Source organism: Papaver somniferum, unplaced genomic scaffold (assembly GCF_003573695.1).
Source record: "Papaver somniferum cultivar HN1 unplaced genomic scaffold, ASM357369v1 unplaced-scaffold_63, whole genome shotgun sequence".
NCBI lineage: Eukaryota > Viridiplantae > Streptophyta > Magnoliopsida > Ranunculales > Papaveraceae > Papaver > Papaver somniferum.
Window position 1 is genome coordinate 1992089 of NW_020649082.1, and position 19852 is coordinate 2011940.

Here is a 19852-nt window from a genome sequence, read left to right on the forward strand (position 1 = left end):
ACTATTTAAGCATTATAGGGCACATGAAGAAAATCATTATCGTGACAAATCGAGAATAAGGACCAGGAGAATTATTATAGAAAATAATCAAAACATATTAGCACACATAGTAGGACTTCCTATCTAATCCTAGATAGAAATTTAGCTACTCATGGCAAAATTAAAGAAAGAAAAGAAATAAACCATCATATTTATTTGAATAGAAATGCTTACAAGACGGAGCTGTTTCGGTGCCAAGCAATGTAACTAAGCAATACTCGCCTTAATTTTCACTACAATGGATTTATTCACTTGTTTTTCTTAGTTTATCAAGCACCAAACAATGGACAAATCAATGAAAAGACAAAAGCCTCCAAAGTGAAAAACGTGAGCAGTTTCCCAAACTTTTTGTAAGTCCTCCAAAACTGACGACCCCCCTATTTATATAGCCTACCACTTCCTTTAGTTTCGATAGTGGTACCATAGTGATAAGGTACGTAGCAGATTTAAAATTCAGCTTGCATCTAAATGTAGTGTATGTCAGATTGAGGAGGAATCTCTCCAACATATTCTTTGGAGCTGTAATTTTGGCGTCAAGCTTGGGGGTGGATTGAAGGTATTTTCAAAATTAAACCTCATTATGATATTATTACTTCTTACCAAGAGGCAAAAAATCATAGTGGTATTGTTAAGGATTTGTGGTTGGTAGTGAATTTGGTTGTGCGTTCAGAATAATGGTTCACTAGAAACAAAAAAAGTGTATGAAAAGAAGAACCCTTGTTGGTCTTTATTTCAAAAACGTGTTTTTGGTTTGATGCAAGATTATTCAGTTCATATGAAGAGTTATATGCATAATTCTTTGGATGACTTGAGAATATTGGAGTTTTTTAGAGTTCGGCATAGAAAGGTGAAGTTTACTGATCCTAAGGAGTGTTGTTGGATTCCTCCTAAGGATAATGAATTGCTTTTTTGCACGGATGGCGCCTCAAGAGGTAATCCAGGGGTGGCGGGAGCTGGTGTTGTTGCAAGGAATGCAAATTGTGAAGTGGTTGGTGCAATGTGTATTGGCTTGGGAGTTACTTCTAATTATTTGGCTGAATTGTATGGTATTATTGTGGTTTGGAGTGGGCAGTTCAGTGGGGGTATGCTTGCATTGTTATTAGATCAGATTCTACAAGTGTGTTGAAGGCTTTGGCAGAAGATAACGTTCCTTGGTTTGCTAGGCAAAGATGGATGGAAGTTAAAGGTTTATATGGTTCAATTCGTTTTGAACATTCTTTTAGAGAGGCAAATTTTGCAGCTGATGCCATGGCAAAACGTGGTTGTTTATTAGAGGATGGGGTTGGTTTTCACTTTGAAGGTCGACCAGTTTTCTTAAGTTCAATTGAGTTTCCAAATGTAATTTATTATCGTTTTAAATAGGTTTTAGAAGTTTTTAGGGGTTACTTTGTCCCCTTTTCTCCTTCACCTATCTTGTAAATATCTTTTTATCAATATATTTTCTTGACTTAGCAAAAAAAAAAAAGTGGTGGGATTTTTAATTAATTCTTCAAATCTTGCATGCACGGTCATGAGTGTGCTGGTTTAGATTCATTTGTTAAATGAATTTCAAATCCTCCATATTTCTTTCCTAATATGTAATGGAAACTTCCAAACTAGTCAAATCATTCCTTTCACTTTTTATATCTTCCTTTATGATGTCGACATTTAGCATTCTTCCCTGATTTTCCTTCATTACTTCATTGACAAATATCTTCCCATTATTAAATATATGAATTTTATTTCCTTTTATAGTATAATTGCATGCATACGAGTAATTGAGTGTGGGGAGCTTGTGGAGTTGTATGGAAATGTGGAGCAGGGCCTTCCTTCTTTTGCTTCCTGACTGGCTCCGTCTACTATGGTCCAAGAACCGATAACGATAGTGCCTTGAGATAGCCGGATTGGCTATTTATATCATTTTACGTGCAAAGTCCCGGCATTTTATCCCACTCCAGATTAATTTGCCAAATACTGCAAAAGTAAAGAAAACCATCAAATTGTATAAAATAGAGAACTAAAAATTGTAAATTGTATAAAAATTGTAATTTTATCTTTAGAACATTGAGGTTTTTTTTTTTTTTGCTAGGTAAAAATTAAAATTTTAGAACATTGAGGACAATGTTAGATTTAAGTTTGTGGGTATGGGAGAAACTTTTTAGTTGCAATAATTAAACTCCAGAGCCTAGAGATTTATGCTTATTAAGGATGACACTAACCAATCTAAGTGGATGGAAGCATCTTGGTTGTAGGAGTTGAGGAACCAATCTGAGTGGATGGAAACATCTATACAGAGTCTATTCATAAAATCACAGACCTCAGGTGTTAGAAATAACATGATAACGTGTATACATATGGATAAACAAATTACAAAAGAATTCATTTTACATACGCTTGATTCCAAGTTTCAACATCACAATAACGTGTATATATTCAATCAATAAATATTGTTTTTGGCATTTGAATAACAACATATTTTTCTCCCAACTAAAGGTAAGCTAGGTAAATATTCAATCCGAACATCTTTGTTATTCCCATTTTTGCAGTCAGAATTACTACAACAACAATATGATATGTTTCTCCCAATTAGTCAATGCTTTACTCTTTTGTTAGATATAACGTTTAAGCACAATTGTTTTTTCCTTAGTGATTGAAAATCACTTTTTTACTCCATATATTTCTCTCCCTTTTTTTCATAAAATGATAATGGTTCGAGCAAATAAAGACCGAAAGGATCTTACAAATCTAAAAGACTTGTAAACAACCTATACGAGTTAAGCATGAAGGTTTCGCATAGCACTTTAGATAGCCAATATTAAAACCGAAACTACAAGTAATTGAGTTTTAATATGTTATCAAGGAAACAATTTCCCGAAGCAATTTTCCCTAATAGTTTAACATATCGACTAAGAAACTTAATTCCCTTGTTAAACCGATTGTGTATGTACAATCGCTTATTTCGATAAAACCAAAATAAAGATCAGAATTAACTTTATTTCTCTCATCAGCCTCTAATTATTCAGACAATAACTTAGACCTTTCTCTTCAGACAAGAAAAACACTAGGTTAGTTAACTAATCTTTCTTGTCAAGGCATTCGATTAGAATTGAATAACCGAATCCCCCAGTTTAATAAGTCTAACTAAGATCAGAATTAACTCAGTTTCTCTTATCCAGAATTAGTTTGGACTAAAAAAATGATCCCGTATTTTGTTAAGCCATAAACAATAAATACAAACCAAAATAAATTGACTTGCACAATTATTTTTTAACCGAAAGCAATTGAAACAAACATAAACATTATAACACCGCAGTTGCACCGAATTTCGTTTAGCAAAAACACTTGATACCCAACAATAAAGAAGATACCAAACGGTAAACCAAATAAATTGACACAATTTTTTTCTTAATCGGAAACAGTTGAATCACACACACATCCATACACAATATAATGGAACATATCAATTGTACCGAAATTTTGTTAAGCAAAAGTATATGCAATATGAACAGGATTTTCTTAAACAGGAAAACGATTAACTAACAAATTTGTTACCTCAAATTCTGCAACCTCTTCTCCCTAGAGAGATATATCATTAAGCGCAAGTTCAAATAAGAAATCTCCCCCAGTGTGTTGTCATCCTCTCGCAAGAACAAAAGAACAACAACAAAAACAACCTTTACCAGAGAAAGGTTGAAAAGGTTTAACTAATGCATGCCAATAGAAAAAGTTGAATTTTTTTTTTTGTAAGTCCAAAATGAATTAATAAATAGCAGAATTACAAAGCAAAACAAGCAGCAAGAAAAGAGGTCAGAAAACCCCCAAAAACTTGCTATTTATTTGAAACGAAAATAAGATACATTAGGATATTCAACTGAATTTAAAAAATCAGGTCTCCCTGTATAATGTCTTCCTTCTTCATTAGGAAGAGCACAACCCCTTTTTTCCATATTATCCGCTGCAAAGTTAACTTCTCTATATGTGTGAACAAACCGAATAGCCTCAAACATAGAAGAAACGTCCCTCCACCTTTGCCAAACAAACCATGGAAGCTTGGAAGTAGTAAAAGCCAACACTGCACTCTTCGAATCCGATCGAATACAAACGCGCAAAAAACCCCATTGGACATCCCATTTCAGCCCAATAATAATCCCGTAGATTTCAGCAAGATAGTTTGAGGTTATACCAAAACCAATGCTCATAGCTCCAACCACATTAGCCTCATGATCCCTTGAAACAACTCCAGCTCCATCTACGCCCGGATTCCCATGAGCAGCACCATCACAGCAAAGCAACATCTCTCCCAAAGCCGGAGTATCCCACCTGCATTCAACTGGTACCAGCAACTTCACCTTTCTTTGAGAGACCTTACAAAAATCCAATACCTTTAAGTCCTCCACTGTATTGTTCATGTGCCCTTTGAGCCGCCTGGAGTACTCCATCACCTGATTAAAAACAGATTTTTGAAAGAAGCCCCAACAAATCCTCTTGTTTTCATAAACAAAGCGATTGCGTGTCATCCACAGTTCAGATCTTACGACCAAAACAGTAATCAACCAAAGTTCCCTTATCATGTTGCTCCTTCCCCGTGCAGCTTTGTAGGCCTGATTTTATCTTGTCTATTGAATTACCAAATGTATCTTATTTTCGTTTCAAGTAAATAGTAAGTTTTTGGGGTCTCTTTGACCTCTTTTCTTGCTACATACTCTGTTTTGTATTTTTGCTATTCTTTAATTCTTTTAGGACTTACCAAAAAAAAATATGCAGCTTTATAGGTAGTGCACAGATTTAGATGAGAATGCATTCCAAAAATATCATATAACCAGCTCCACGCCTTGATAGCGAAATCGCAATGCCACATCAAATGATCTAACGTTTCTTCCTCTCTATTACACAAACATCATTTATTCATAACCTGGATTTTAAAGCGACTTTTAACCTTGTCAAGCATAACACAAGCTCCTCTTAGTATTTTCCAGTTCCTCGCAGCCAAGGCAGGGTGCACAGTCGGCCTCCATAACAAATTTTCTCCTACCAGCTTAGCATACTTCTTGCGAATTAAGGATTTCGCAGAATTGACAGTAAAACTACCAGTGTAATTGGGCTTCCAAACCCTGCGATCAACACCATTCAAAGTCCTAGGCAAATCCTCTTCAACGAAACCAACAACTAGCAAATTATTCCGACATTCTTCACTCAAATTCCAGCCTCCTTCATTCAGCATATCACCTACCAAAATAGCACAATCCAAAGCATAATCTTCAAGTAAATCAGCAATAGCTACATCCCCCGACCATACATCATTGTAAAGAGAAGTATTACGTCCATCACCAATTAAAACCTTAGAATTATCCTCCACCAAAGAGTAAACCCATTTAATACCTGGAAGAATAGAAGATTTCACATATTGAAAAATTTGGCTCGAAGAAAACGAGCCCAAAACTTATTAGAGTTACGGATTTTCCACCAAAGACCCATAAGAAGCGCTCTATTCGTAACACTCAATTGAGTTATACCCAAACCACCTTCCTCATAAGGAGCACAAATCTTGTCATAAGCCACTACAAAAGACCTACTCACTTTTGAATCACTAGACCATAAAAAATTCTGAATTGCAACTTCACACATGAATAAATTTTCTTGGCCACTTATAAACTACCATACTATGAATCGAATAACTAGCTAACACAGATTTTACCAACACCACTCTGTCTTGAAAAGAAAGCATCCTTCCCTTCCAACCCGCAAGTTTTTCTTTGATCTTCTCAACAACATTGGCTACATGATGATATTTAATGGCTTCAGGCATAACCTTAACCCCTAAATACCTATCTGGAAAAATAGCAATAGGCATCCCCAGAAAAGAAGAAATAGTATCTCTCCTATTCAAAGAACCACCACCAAAATATAGTTTACTCTTCTCTCGACTTGTTCTTTGACCCGAAGCACGTTGATATAAGCCCAACAAATCCACCATATTTCTCAAACTCTTCATGTTACCTTTACAGAAAATCATAATGTCATCAGCAAAAAAGAGATGGGTAGGAGCAATACCTTTTCTATTAACCATATGAGTTCGGGATATTTCTGCTTAAAAAATCCTCAATCAACACAAAAATAAGAGGCTACAAAGGGTCACCCTGACGAAGCCCTCTATCAATACTGAAGAAACCTTCCGGGCTACCATTGACGAGAACCGGAATTCTAGCAGACTTGAGAATTTGGAGAATCCAGTCACACCAACTCTCAGAAAAACCATATCTTCGAAACACCTCCAAGATGAAAGTCTAACTAACCGCGTCAAATGCCTGAGTTATATCAAGTTTTAACCCAACATTACCATCTTTCCGCTTAATCTGCGTTTCATTCACCATCTCTGAAGCTAGACTAATATTTTCATGGATATTTCTCCCTTTCATAAACGCCACTTGTTCCTCAGAAATCAAGTTATCCAAAACACTACCAAGCCTCGTAGCTAAAATCTTAGTAAAAATCTTAAAAAAGAAATTACTAAGACCAGTCGGCCTAAAGTTATGAAGAGTATTAGCACCTCTCTCTTTAGGCAGAAGCATGAGAAGACTAGAATTCACGCCGTGAGGAATGAATCTATTAGACCAACAAAACATAATAGCATTAACCAAATCCTCCCGGATAATCTCCCAACAATGCCTATAGAAAAAAACAGCAAACCCATCCGGCCCTGGCGCACTATCCGCACCCAAATCAAAAACCGCTGCATGAATCTCATCAATTGAGGGCAACTGATTCATTCTAGCACTCTCCTCAAGAGAAACACTATTATGATCAATATTAAAAATAGCTTCAACTGGAACTGAATCATCACCATTAAACTTTGCCTCATAATAATCAACAATAAGGTTACGAATCTGATTACAATCAGTCACCGTTACCCCATTAGCATCCACCAATTCCGAAATAGTATTACTACTCCTACGAATACGAATAGAATTATGAAAGAAACTAGAATTACTATCCCCTTCAAAACTAACCACTGATTTCTGGATTTTTGCTTCAACATAATGACTTGTTGCATTCTAATATCATTAGCTTCCACTGCCACACTTCTCATCGAGTTCAATTTGTCCACATCTGAATGGTCTTCATCCGATAAACGCATTGAACTTTCAAGTCTAAGCTGAGCCTGTTTCAGCTTAACATTAACATTACCAAAAATTTCTTGATTCCACAACTTCATTGCAATTTTAAGACGCTTTAATTTTTGAGGATATATAAAGGTTGGTGAACCCACAATAGGTTCCTTCCAACTACCTTCAACCATACGCATAAAATCGGGATGCCCAAACCACATTTTTTGAACTCGAAAAGGCGCTCTTCTTGGTCCCGTGTTAACAAACGGAAAACCAATAAGAGGAGAATGATCAGAAACTTCCCTTGGAAGAGCTTTACACCGCCAATTCTCAAAACGATTCAACCAAAACACATTAATCACTGCCTTTCAAGCCTACTAATAATTCTACGAACTCCAGATTTCCTGTTAGACCAAGTAAACTTGCAACCCAAGGATTCCGCTTCAAAAAGGCCATTGTCATCCAACCAATCACTAAATTCATTCACCACTGCCGTTCTCGGAGTCGCACCACCCTTTTTCTCATCGTTACGCAGCACACAATTAAAGTCCCCAATTGCCAACCATGGCAACTGAAGTGCACCCATATCTAACTGTCTCCACAGATTTCTCCTAGTAGTTTGCACTGAACTAGCATGCACAAGAGAAACATGAACACCATCCACACTAATGGTAATAGCCTGTTTGGAACAATTCACCACCATCGGATCAGCAATACCCAAAGATCACATCACCCAAAGATTACCAATACAGGTATCTGTAGAATTATGAATAATCCTTAACTAATTCTCTAAGTTTAGCTTGTGCATCATCACGCACAATCCCATTAATGTTCCAAAAGAGAACTCTCATTGGGAAACAACCTTGGGAGTGTTATTTATCTTAACTCTATGCGCCAACCTATTAGAATCAAACTTTTGCCTTCCGTTTCCAGGTTTAAGCCTAGAACCTGTAGCAATTTTATTGGTACTGTCAATCAAAGTTGAATTTCCAGAAGTCTTAGAACCACCAGAAGTACTAACAATCGATGCTGAATTTCCACCAGTCCGAGAATCTCCAGAAGTACGAGCTAAAATAACTGGCGTCCTAGAAGTCCACATTCCAGAGTGTTGATCAAACAAAGGTGTTGACCCAACTTGTAAACTTGCATGAACACCAGAATCAACCGAGTTGTCTTCAATCAAACCAAGTTCCGCATTCAAAGCCTCAAACTGATTTGGCGAAACAATGTTTTCTCGAACAAACAGGTCATCGGTTAAAGGAGTGTCAGATAAGTTAGCAGCAGTCCTATCAACAATTGAATTCCTACTCTCCCTCGCTTCAGAATTCAATGTTGACTTAGAACTAGGCATACCCTCCGTAGCACCAGTAGCTAAAACTATTTGCGCCTCTGCTCTTTTTCTAGTTCTTGCCAATTCAACAAAGGCAGAGCGAAAGATAGCTTCAGACTTGGCTAACTCATCTTGTATCTGTTTTGCTACAACTATTTGAACACTCCTCGATACCACTTCTCCTTCCTCAAGCCCTGATTGAATATAGTTAACGTTTGCATGCTGGCCATGCACACCAGAAATCCGATTCCCATTAGGGACGTTATTTACATTAGCTTGCTGGCCATTACCCAAAGTAACTTGGATTCCATTAGGTAACTCAGGCACAATTGGAATGACAGGCGCTGTCTTTCCTTTCCTACGTATGGTCTCTTGCAATTCGGTCCCAGCACTAGCAACATTATTACCGCGCTCTTCTTGAGTGATCGAATTGTTATCCTGTTGTATTGACGCTGAAGCTTGCTACAACGCATTACCAGCTTAATTCTTATGCTTCTTTCTACATTCCGAATCAACATGACCAATTATTTTACATTTAGTGCAGAATTTAGGTCTTTTTTGTATCTCAATTGGTTGCCATAAATCACGACCCCCAACCATAATATGAATACCATCAGTGTCAAGCTCAGCAAAGTTAATATCTATGAGAACTGAAGCGTAATAACCATATTCATTATCTAATGTGCGTTTATCAACCACAACTGCAGTACCAAGGGATTTACCAAACGCCAGTAAAGTCTTCTCAATCCAATATTCAACAGGAAAACCAGGGAACTTAACCCATACCGTAGCATGAGAAGTATTGTGTTTTTCCGCACCAAAACCAAGGAACCATTCCATTAGGTTAAGCTTTTGTTGTTCAAACATCCACGCCTCAACATTAAGAATCATGTCTCGATCTTCCATTGATTGAAACTTGATGATATAAAAGCCTCTATTCATAGGTATGAATTGTACACGGCCCTGACCTAGCTTCCATTGCTGCTCAAAACTATTCTTCACATCTTGAAAATTGATACCCTTGAAATCCAGACGACCTATAAGACTGAACTTCCAAATATCGCAACCCTCTTCATAATAAGAAACCGAAAGCACAACTGTTGGCTTTCCTTCTTTCAAAGTAGGGTTTGGCAGTGTATTCAAATCCAAAGTTGTTGTTGGTAACTGTTTTTTGCCTAAAACTTTTTCAGCATAAGTGAGAACCCGCGATTGGGGAGGATCAGTATCATCCCCCATCTCAAATCACCCAAGGATGATTGAGAAAAGCAAAGAAAAATATGAAAAAATTTGAAAAACCTAAACTTTTCGCCAGAGAGGGAAAAAAATTTAGGAGAGAGAAAACTATCAAAACAAATATCGAAAACGTTGAAAACCCGAAACACATATGTTATGCTAAACAACTCATGTAAGCATAAATTGACTCAACATATTGTAACTTTTTACATATGAGTTTTAATCGGAACACCTTATGATCCTTTAATAAAGCCTACCAACATGGGCTAGAATTTGATTCCGCTAAATCAAAAAGCCACATAAACCATAAGGGTCTCATCATATGAGATCGCATATTAAGGTTAATGAAAACCGAAATCAGGCATCCCATAAACCGAATACATAGCAAAAATATAAACATTCATTCACAGTCTATGTAATCGGTAACTATCATAAGAAAAATTATAAACTAATAACTTTTTTCATAAATAATGATAATCATGATAGTTTTATTCAAAATAGACCTTATACAATAATTGAAGTAAATCAAAATGTTGATGTCTATTGTCTTCAATCTTGTGGACATCACTTTCGAATTCTGGATTCAAAATTCTTCTGAGCATTTTCCTTTCTAATAGAAAGTGTGTTCATCTCGAACAATTTAGATTAAAGATCAGCAAGTAATTCTATTGAATCCTTTATCATTAACTCAAGATGCTTAATACAACTTCTAGCAGTAAGGATCTGTTTTCTCAAAGAATCTTGAAGATTACCAGGTTGTAGAGCATCTTGAGTTTCAGTCATGATCAATGCACATTGCGCCAAATCATCTAGAGACGATCCTTCCTTCACCGATTCCTCCATTGATGCAAGATAGTCTTCTTCCGGACAAGAAGAATATATAATATAGGATATGAGAAAATCAAGGAGCAATACATTTTGGTTTATGGAAACCAAATATATTTATCCCAAAAATAGTGAAAGATATCGATCATGAGATCATTGTTACCTATTAACAGAACAGACTTACAAATTCTGCCCAAATTTAGGCCTCCCCACAAAAAAGATTTTGGGAAACAAGTGAGGATGCATTTTTCAACACAATCAATGTGTGTTGAGGTGAGGGTTAATCTCACCGCAGGTAACAAAAACATCCTTAGGATGATTTATGAATACAATAGATTGTGTTTCTTTATGTTCTTTCTTTCTCTTGTAATTGCAAGAGTCTGCAACTTCTTTTCCGGATCTAATAAACTCATCAGCCTTCAAAATCTTTATGCCCTTACGAAGTGCCTTGATGAATTTATTTTGTTGGAGATTCCAATAAAAGTTTGCAGAGTGTCTATCTCTTCCACGTAAAGAACTCAACATATTGTCAGAAGATTTTGAATACAAATTACCTTTTCCTTTCTTAACCTCTGACAACTTTGGTTGATTAGGAATGTCAACCAGTTTCTCTTGCTTAGACTTTGCCTCTTGAGTTTTCTCTGACAAGGATTTTCTAAGGTTATCAAGTTCCCTGTTTAACTTTAGATTTTCCTTAGTCTCCAACTCAAGTTTTTCCAAACAGTTCTTTGGGAGTTGATTAGACTCACTAGATAGATCACATTTAGTTTTGGCAAAAAGTGCATTGCAACTTGATATTCCTTCATAGGGTTTGTCCTCCGGGATATCATCTAGGGTAGTAAAGCAAGCCTTGTTGCGCTTTTGAGCCTTTTTGCAAGAACAATATTTTGCCATAAGTCTGAACCTACGACACTTGAAACATTGGATATCTCCATCACCTTTTTCATGACAAAAAGATAATGCATCGGGAGTGGATTTATTTTTCAATAAAACATCCTTAATCCGCTGTGTTAGGAGTACAATTGTTGTGTCAACATATTTTTCAACAAGTGTTTTATCCTCTTGACAATGTTCATCAGTCTGATTTATACTTACTTCTTTCGAAGATTAATTAGTATTAACTGAGACATTAAATCTAACATTTTCGTTCTTCAGTAGAATTTCTTTATCAAAGATCTTTAACTTTCCTACAAGAGAACTTCGAGAAAGTATAGAAATATCATTAGCTTCTATTATGGCATGTTTCTTAGACTCGTATCTGGATGGTAACGATCTAAGAATCTTGTATACTATTTCCTTTTCAGGTATAGTCTTTTCAAACGAGAAAGAAGGATTGACAATCTCAGAAAGTTTAGTGTTAAACTCCTCGAAGGTATCGTTATCATCTTCTTCTTTTTTTTGATAAGTCAAAATTTTGTATTAATAGATAACAAAATTTACAAGAAATAGTTTACAAGAAAAGAGGTTACAGCAACCCCAAAAACTTGAAACTATTTGAACCGAAAATAAGCAACATTAGGATGTTCAACATAAATTAAGAAAGGTGGTTTCCCATTGTAGTGTACTCCTTTTTTTTTGCTAAATCCATGTTGTATTAATGAATAACCAATATGTACAAAGTGTTCATAAGAAAAGAGACTTACAAACTACTTGAATCTGAAATAAACAACATTAGGAAATTCTAAAGACAAAAGGAAATCAGGCCTTTCATCATAATTTAAACCTTCACCATTACGAAGATAACATCCCCTTTTAGCCATCTTGTCTGCTGCAAAATTAGCCTCACGATAAGTATGAACAAAGCGAATAGAGTCATAATTGTTTTGTATTCTTCTCCATCTGTGCTTGACAAACCAAGGAAGATTTGTACCCGTCAATGTCTTAATTGTTCCCATTGAATCAGAACGTACAACCACTCTTTTAACATTCCACTTCATAGCCCACTCCAAACCAACAATAATACCATAAAGTTCAGCTAAGAAATTAGTAGTAGAACCCAAACCAATACTCATAGCACCCAAAAAATTACAATCAGCATCACGAACAACAACACCAGCTCCAGCTATACCCGGATTTCCTTTGGCTGCTCCATCACAACATAATAAAATTTCATCCCTATTTGGCGGACTCCAAAAGCACTCAATTGGCTTAACCTGCTTAACCTTCCTATGCATCACACGGAAAAAGTTCAAAAGATCCAAGTCCGTTGTAGTATTATGCATGAAACCCTTCAAACGACCAGCTCCCGTTGTAGTATTGTAGTGTACTCCCACTTCATTACTCAATAAACAACCCCGCTTTGCTATTGCATCAGCTGAAAAATTCACCTCTCTAAAAGTGTGAATGAAACGTATAGACGTATAGTGTCTACAGATCATAATCCATCTATTCCTTGCAAACCAAGGAATTGAGTCATTCTTGAAAGCTTCAACAACTCCCATAGAATCAGACCGTATACAAATACAAGAAAAACCCCATTGCATAGCCCACTCCAAACCAACAATAATGCCGTACAATTATGCTAAATAATTCGTCGTGACTCCTAGCCCAATACTCATAGCACCAAGTACTGAACAATGCTCATCCCTAGCTACTACACCTGCACCCGCAACGCCTGGGTTACCTCTCGCCGCTCCATCACAACAAAATTGTAATTCATTAGCCTCAGGTGGTAACCAAAAACAAGCCACAGGATGATGCAACTTCACACTACGGTGCTGAACTCTAAAATAGTTCAGAAGAACAACATCATCAGCACTATTGTTCATATGACCCTTGAGACGAATTGAATAATCTTGTATCAACTTCAGAACGCGCTTATGAAAGATACTCCAATTAGGCTTTTTATGCTCTAAAACAGCCTTGTTCCGCAACTGCCATAGCTCCGACCTAAGAAAAAGGTTGGCAATAAGCCACAGATCACGGACAATATGACTCCTTCCTTTTGCTGCTTTAAAAGAAACAATAAGGTTAGCATTAGGTTTAACTTGAACACATCAGCTAGCCAATTCTAGGCTCTTGTAGCAAAGCAACACTCATATAACACATGAGCAAGAGTTTCTTCTTGAACATCACACAAGCAGCATTTTTTAGCAAGAGAGATCTTGAACCTGCGCCTGATAAGGTCATACGTAGCACAAGCTCCATGCAAGAATTTCCAGTTCTGAGCAGCAAGAACAGGATGAACTTCTTTTCTCCACAGAAGCTGCGTACCTTCTAACCGAGAATACTTCTGCCGAAGCAACTCAGTTGCAGACTTAACACTGAACTCACCCTTCAACTCCGGCAGCCATACCCTAACATCAGCTCCACCCATAGGAATTGGCATCCTATTCAACTCTAGACCAGCAGCAATCAAGTACTGCAAGTGAATTTCAGGAATATCCCAAAGGCCATCCTTTAAGATATCACTTACTCTAGTTGTTGCATCGAGAGAATAATCATTTAGCACATCAGCAATACTAGTCTTATCAAACCAAATGTCATAATAAAGAGAAGTATCTCTACCATCACCAATTAAGACCTTAGTATTCTTTTCCACACAATTATACACACTTCTTAAACCAGGCAAAATAGAAGATTTAACCCCCCGAATGCTTAATACAACCCTTACGATCAAATAATTTTGCCTTCAGGAAAATAGCCCACTTCTTTGTAGAATTATGAATCTTCCACCAAAGTTTCATAATAAGAGCTTTGTTCATAGTGGCCATACGAGTTAGTCCGAGACCCCCCTCCTCAAAAGGGCAACAGATTTTATCAAAAGCCACTACCACTACACGATTAATGTTCGAATCACCAGACCAAATAAAGTTACAGATAGCCCTCTCACATTGAAGAATAAACTTACGAGGCCACTTATAAATAGCCATATTATGAATGTAATAACTGGCAATAACTGATTTAACAAGAACAATGCGATCATGAAAAGATAATAACCTCCCTCTCCAACCAGCAAGCTGATTTTTAATCTTTTCAACAACATTGCTAATATGGCGATCGAACAATACCTGTCATAATTTGAACTACCAAATAGCGGTCCGGAAAAGTAGCTACACTCATCCCCAAATAAGATGCAATATAATTACACCAACTCGAAGAACCACCACCATAATAAATCTTACTCTTTTGACGACAAACAGTCTGACCTGAATCACGCTGATAACTACCCAACAAGTCTACAAGATTATGAAGACTTTTGGAATTACCTTTACAAAAAATCATTATGTCATCAGCAAAGAAAAGGTGAGTAGGAGAAATACCACCTCTAGTTACCATGGGCGTCATCTTTTTATCACGAAAAAGCTTCGTAATATTTCTGCTAAGAACATCCTCAATCAAGACAAAAATCAAAGGGGAGAGGGGATCACCTTGACGCAAACCTCTGTTAATTTTGAAGTAACCTTCCGGACTACCATTCAAAATCACAGAAATTCTAGCAGACTGCAAGATATTAAAAATCCAAGCACACCAATTTTCAGAAAAACCATACTTACGGAAAACTTCAAGCACAAAAGCCCAATTTACCGTGTCAAAAGCTTGAGAAATATCAAGTTTAAGGCCAATGTTGCCATCCTTGCGTTTATAATGCAACTCATTAACCATCTCCAACGCCAAGCTAATATTCTCATGAATATTCCTCCCTTTCATGAAGGCTGCCTGTTCTTCAGACACAAGCTTATCCAAAACTGTACCAAGTCTAGTAGCTAGGATCTTAGTGAAAATTTTGAAGAAAAAATTACTAAGACCAATTGGTCTGAAATTTCGAAGAGTATTAGCACCCCTTACCTTAGCCAGCAAGATGATAAAAGATGAATTAACACCATTTGGAATACTACCCGCATTCCAACAATGAATAATGGCCTTGGTTAAATCATCATGAATAATATCCCAATAATGACGATAGAAACAACCAGAGAAACCATCCGGCCCTGGGGCACTATCCGCACTCAAATCAAAAACAGCTTGCTTAATTTCTTCTGGGGAAGGAATCATATCCATGGCGTTGCTCTCCTCAACAGAAATTGAAGCATGCTCAAAATCAAATAAATCACCTTCTATCACCGGATCTTGGCCATTGAACTTATCTTCATAGAACTGAACTACATGATTACGAAGCTGCTCATAATTTGTCAAACAAGTCCCATTCAAATCAACAAGTTCCGAAATAGTATTAGAACTTTTTCTAATTCTAATTTATTTTTTTTGCTAGGTCAAAATGGTTTATTAAAGCAAAAAAAACGTAATTACAAGAATTACAAAATTGGAGGCTCTAGGCCTCCCCACCCCCATAAACCAAAGGGGCAAAAAAAAAACTCTAAAAACTCATAAAATAAGCTCCTAAACACGAAAAAACATGCAAAAAGAAGAAAACTAGAAACGTTTTTGTCCCTTATTTCCAACTCTAAATTTCTTCTTCTTGGGAATGAGACCAATAATAACTTGAGTTAAATCATAGTCTCCATAAGGCTCCTTGTAAACATCTTCAGAATCATCATAGGTTTCATCATAGTCATAATCCTCTCCATTTTCATCTGAAGCATAATTACCACCCGGAACAAGCTTAATAGGAGATTGTGCTTTCTTCTTAGTTGACATTCTATCCATTTGCTCCTTTTTTTCCTTGAAATACTCTTTTCTAAAGGCTGACTCTCTAATGAAATTAGCACGCACTTCATCATTCTGAATGGTGCTTGCCTCCTCTAGTTCCTCATTTTTCAAAATATTATTCATATCAAAAACACATTCGTCATTACTCTTATGAAAAACTTCTCTCTTGGCTCTGAGGCGATTTTTCCTTAGGGTTTTGGGTTTTCAAACTTTTCAATTTTTTTGGTTCTCCTCAATCATCTACGGGTGATTCGAGATGGGAGATGCTTCTCATGCGTCTCATGTTAGGTCTCGTACTTATGCTGATCAGGTGAAGGGGAAGCAACAACTTCCAACAACATCTATTGATCTCAGTTCTTTACCATTGCCAACGTTAAAAGAAGGCAAACCAGCAATTGTTTTACCTGAATATTTCTATTTGGAAGGTTGTGATATTTGGAAATTCAGTCTTATTGGACGTTTAGATTTCAAAAGAATTACTTTCCAAGAGGTGAAGGATGATTTGGAACATCAATGGCAGCTAGGTCAAGGTGCGGTTCAGCTAATTCCTATGAGTAGAGGTTTCTTCACCATCAAGTTACAATCCCAAACAGCAAAAGACAAGCTTTTGAATGCTGAAGCTTGGTTTTTTAGGCATCAAAAGCTAACCCTAATTGAATGGTTTCCTGGTTTTGATGCTGAAAAACAAAGATCATCTCATGCTTCCGTGTGGGTTTCTTTTCCAGGGCTTCCATTAGAATTCTGGACAGAAAAAACACTATTGTCCTTGGCTAAATCATTAGGAACTCCAATTGTGGTTGATAGACGTACTCTTGCTCATGAATATGGTCACTTTGCATCAGTTTTGGTGGATATTAATTTTGCTGAAGCAGCTACTGATGCTATTCATATTACGGTTGGGGGTTTAGATTTTTGGCAATCTGTTGAGATTCAAAAAGTTCCAAAATATTGTTCCAAGTGCAAGTTGATTGGGCATACTGATCATGAATGTAGAAAGCAGCACAAGGAAAATACTGAGCGACAACTTGTGGTAAGCAAACAAGTTAGCGTTGATGATTCTCAACCTGGCGTGAGCAATATTCCTAAACCTGCTGGTGGGGAATGGCAAGTGGCTAGGCGTAAGAAGAAGGGTAAGAAAAAAGCTCACAACGTCAATGTAGATGTTCGTGATGTTGTTGATAATATTGCTGGTGAAGAAGCTGATGTGGAGTTTGCTGCTAAGCTGGTGAAGGCTCAGCAGTTGGAGGTTGTTATGGCACAAGCCAAAGCTGATTTTGAATCTGTCTATGTTGAATTGGCGAGAACTAAACAAGCGCAGGCTTCAAAATCAGTTTTAGTTAAGAATGGAAAAGTGGGTGAAACTAATCCATCAACTATAACAAGTTTGGTTGGAACTAGGATTCCCAAACCTGTTAGGATTGTGACCGCAACTCCTACTCCTCTTTGTGATCAGCTTAGGCTGGGGAGTTTCTTTTGAATAAAACAGATATAATGCTATTGAAACAATTCAAGATGTGGAGGGAGTTCAGCTGATGCAAAGTTTAGGGCTGATCAAGAAGCTAGGCGTGTTCGCATGCAATCCATGCATAAGGTAGTGAATACTACTGAGGGTAGGAATGCTTCTGATTCCGAGTCTCTTCAGGACTCCAATTTGAGAATTTGTGCTGAAAAAGGAAGTTTACCAAGAATTAATTCTGGTGCAACTTCTCAGATTGATATTAACTCCTCCAAAACTGGTTTTTAATGCGTGTTCTATATTGGAACATAAATGGCATTGCACGTGATGCTGCTAAAATAAGTTGCGTGAGTTATTTCATGATTTCAAGCCGGATATTTTATGTATTGCAGAGCCAAAGGTACATTGTACTTTAAATTTCTTGCAAACTTTATATGTGGATGGCTATAAGAAAGAAGTTATTCATAATTCTGTTGGTTCGTCTAAAGGAAACATATGGATTTTTTGGTCCAACTGCATAGCTACGCCTGTAGTTATGAATTCTAGTAGGCAAGCTATTACTATTGAAGTAGAGGGGGTTTTGATTTCCTTTGTTCATGCTAGCTGTTTACGTGTCACGAGAAGAAGTTTATGGCAGCAACTTTCTTCAGTTGATAATAATACTCCATGGTTGGTTATGGGTGATTTTAATTGTGTTCTTCGCAATGAGGAGAAGAGAGGAGGTAGACAACCACGTACTTCAGTCATCAATGATTTTAGTGATTGGATGGAGGATAATGATCTTTTTGAAGCTGATTTTTTGGGTTCTAAGTTCACTTGGGCTAATGGCCAATCTGGTGTTCGTAGAATTCTTTGTAAGCTAGATAGAGCTTTGATCAATGAGGCGTGGCTTATTAAGTTTGAGAATTGGAGGTGTAAAGCTCTTCCTCGTGAAGTTTCTGACCATTCCACTCTTATTGGCTTTCCTTTTGTTAATACTAGACCGAAACGAGCTCCTTTTAGAGTTCAGAAGATGTGGTTCTCTCATTCAGACTTCATGCGCATGGTGAGTGAGAGTTGGAACGCCCCTATTACTGGTACGCCTGCTTTTATTTTTCCTTCCAAACTTAAAAGGTTAAAGGTTATCATGAAAGAGTGGAATTACGTGTCTTTGGCAATGTGTATGCTAAGCTCAAGCAAGCGCAGTTGACTATGGAAGTGGCGCTTACAATTTCAGATGAGGATCCAAGATGTAACTAAGCTGAATTATGCCAAGGAGGCTTCAGTTACTCTTCAGGAAATTCGTGCACAACAAGCTACTATGTTGAAGCAAAAGTCAAGAAATAAATGGCTTCAGGAAGGTGCTAGTAATACTTCTTTTTTTCATGCCAATATTAGGACTAGAAGGAGTAGTAACATGATTTCGGAGTTGGTGGATGATAATGGGGTTGTTATAACTGATTGTGACCAAATTAAAGACCACACCGTGGCCTATTTTGAGGATAAATTTAATGGTGCTGAGTTGCCTATTGATGATGCTTTGTTTCAATATGATCATAACATTATTTCCGTGGAAGATAGTCAGAGAATGGATGAGATTCCTACTATTGAAGAGATTAAGAATGCTGTTTTTGATCTTGGCGCTGATAGTGCCCCTGGGCCGGATGGTTTCTCTGGTTGTTTCTATAGGCATTGCTGGGATGTGATTCAGCAAGACCTTTTCAATGCTGTCACGTATTGCTGGCGTCGGCAGATGATTCCTCAAGGTACTAATTCTAGTCTTATTATTTTACTTGCCAAGTTTAGAGGGGCCAATTCTCTTCGAAACTTCAGGCCTATTGGTCTTAGTAATTTTTTCTTTAAGATTTTTACTAAGATTTTAGCTACAAGACTGGAGTGTTCTTGATAATTTGGTTTCAGAAGAGCAAGTTGCATTTATGAAGGGGAGAAATATCCATGAGAACATTAGTGTGGCGTCGGAGATGATCAATGATTTAAAAACTAAGCGGAGGGATGGTAATTTGGGGTTTGAAGCTAGATATTACTCAAGCTTTTGACACGGTTAGCTGGTCCTTTGTCTTAGAGGTTTTTCGAAAATATGGTTTCTCTCATAGATGGTGTTCTTGGATCTGGTCAATCCTTAATTCAGCAAGGATTTCTATTCTTCTTAATGGAAGTCTGAGGGTTTCTTCACAATCAATAGAGGTCTGAGGCAAGGTGATCCCTTATCTCCCCTTATTTTGTTCTTATTGAAGATGTTCTGAGTAGAAATCTCACGAAATTGTTTGTGGAAAA

The 19852-nt window shown here is 37.0% G+C and overlaps 2 protein-coding genes across 2 annotated transcripts; one reads left to right on the forward strand and one right to left on the reverse strand.

Moving 5' to 3' along the window:
• Positions 1-13028: 13028 nt before the first annotated feature.
• Positions 13029-15513, reverse strand: LOC113343598. The gene is made up of 6 exons (XM_026587731.1): positions 15040-15513; positions 14788-14955; positions 14637-14690; positions 14142-14522; positions 13623-14044; positions 13029-13401 (listed from the first exon to the last, which is right to left on the reverse strand). The coding sequence occupies exons 1-6, from the start codon at positions 15511-15513 to the stop codon at positions 13029-13031; spliced, it is 1872 nt and encodes a 623-aa protein (XP_026443516.1).
• An 865-nt stretch (positions 15514-16378) lies between these two features.
• LOC113343599 lies at positions 16379-17866 on the forward strand. The gene is made up of 2 exons (XM_026587732.1): positions 16379-17361; positions 17635-17866. The coding sequence occupies exons 1-2, from the start codon at positions 16379-16381 to the stop codon at positions 17864-17866; spliced, it is 1215 nt and encodes a 404-aa protein (XP_026443517.1).
• Positions 17867-19852: the final 1986 nt, after the last annotated feature.

Excerpts from the sequence above, each read along its gene's own strand:
- LOC113343599 (XM_026587732.1), top strand. The coding sequence starts at position 16,379 with ATGGGAGATGCTTCTCATGCGTCTCATGTTAGGTCTCGTACTTATGCT. Across the intron at positions 17,362-17,634 it reads AAGCTGGTGAAGGCTCAGCA|ATGTGGAGGGAGTTCAGCTG; the intron begins GTTGGAGGTTGT and ends AAACAATTCAAG.
- LOC113343598 (XM_026587731.1), bottom strand. The coding sequence starts at position 15,513 with ATGGATATGATTCCTTCCCCAGAAGAAATTAAGCAAGCTGTTTTTGAT. Across the intron at positions 14,523-14,636 it reads GACTGTTTGTCGTCAAAAGA|GTATTGTTCGATCGCCATAT; the intron begins GTAAGATTTATT and ends AAATTATGACAG. Across the intron at positions 14,045-14,141 it reads AGTGGGCTATTTTCCTGAAG|AATACTAAGGTCTTAATTGG; the intron begins GCAAAATTATTT and ends TGTGTGGAAAAG.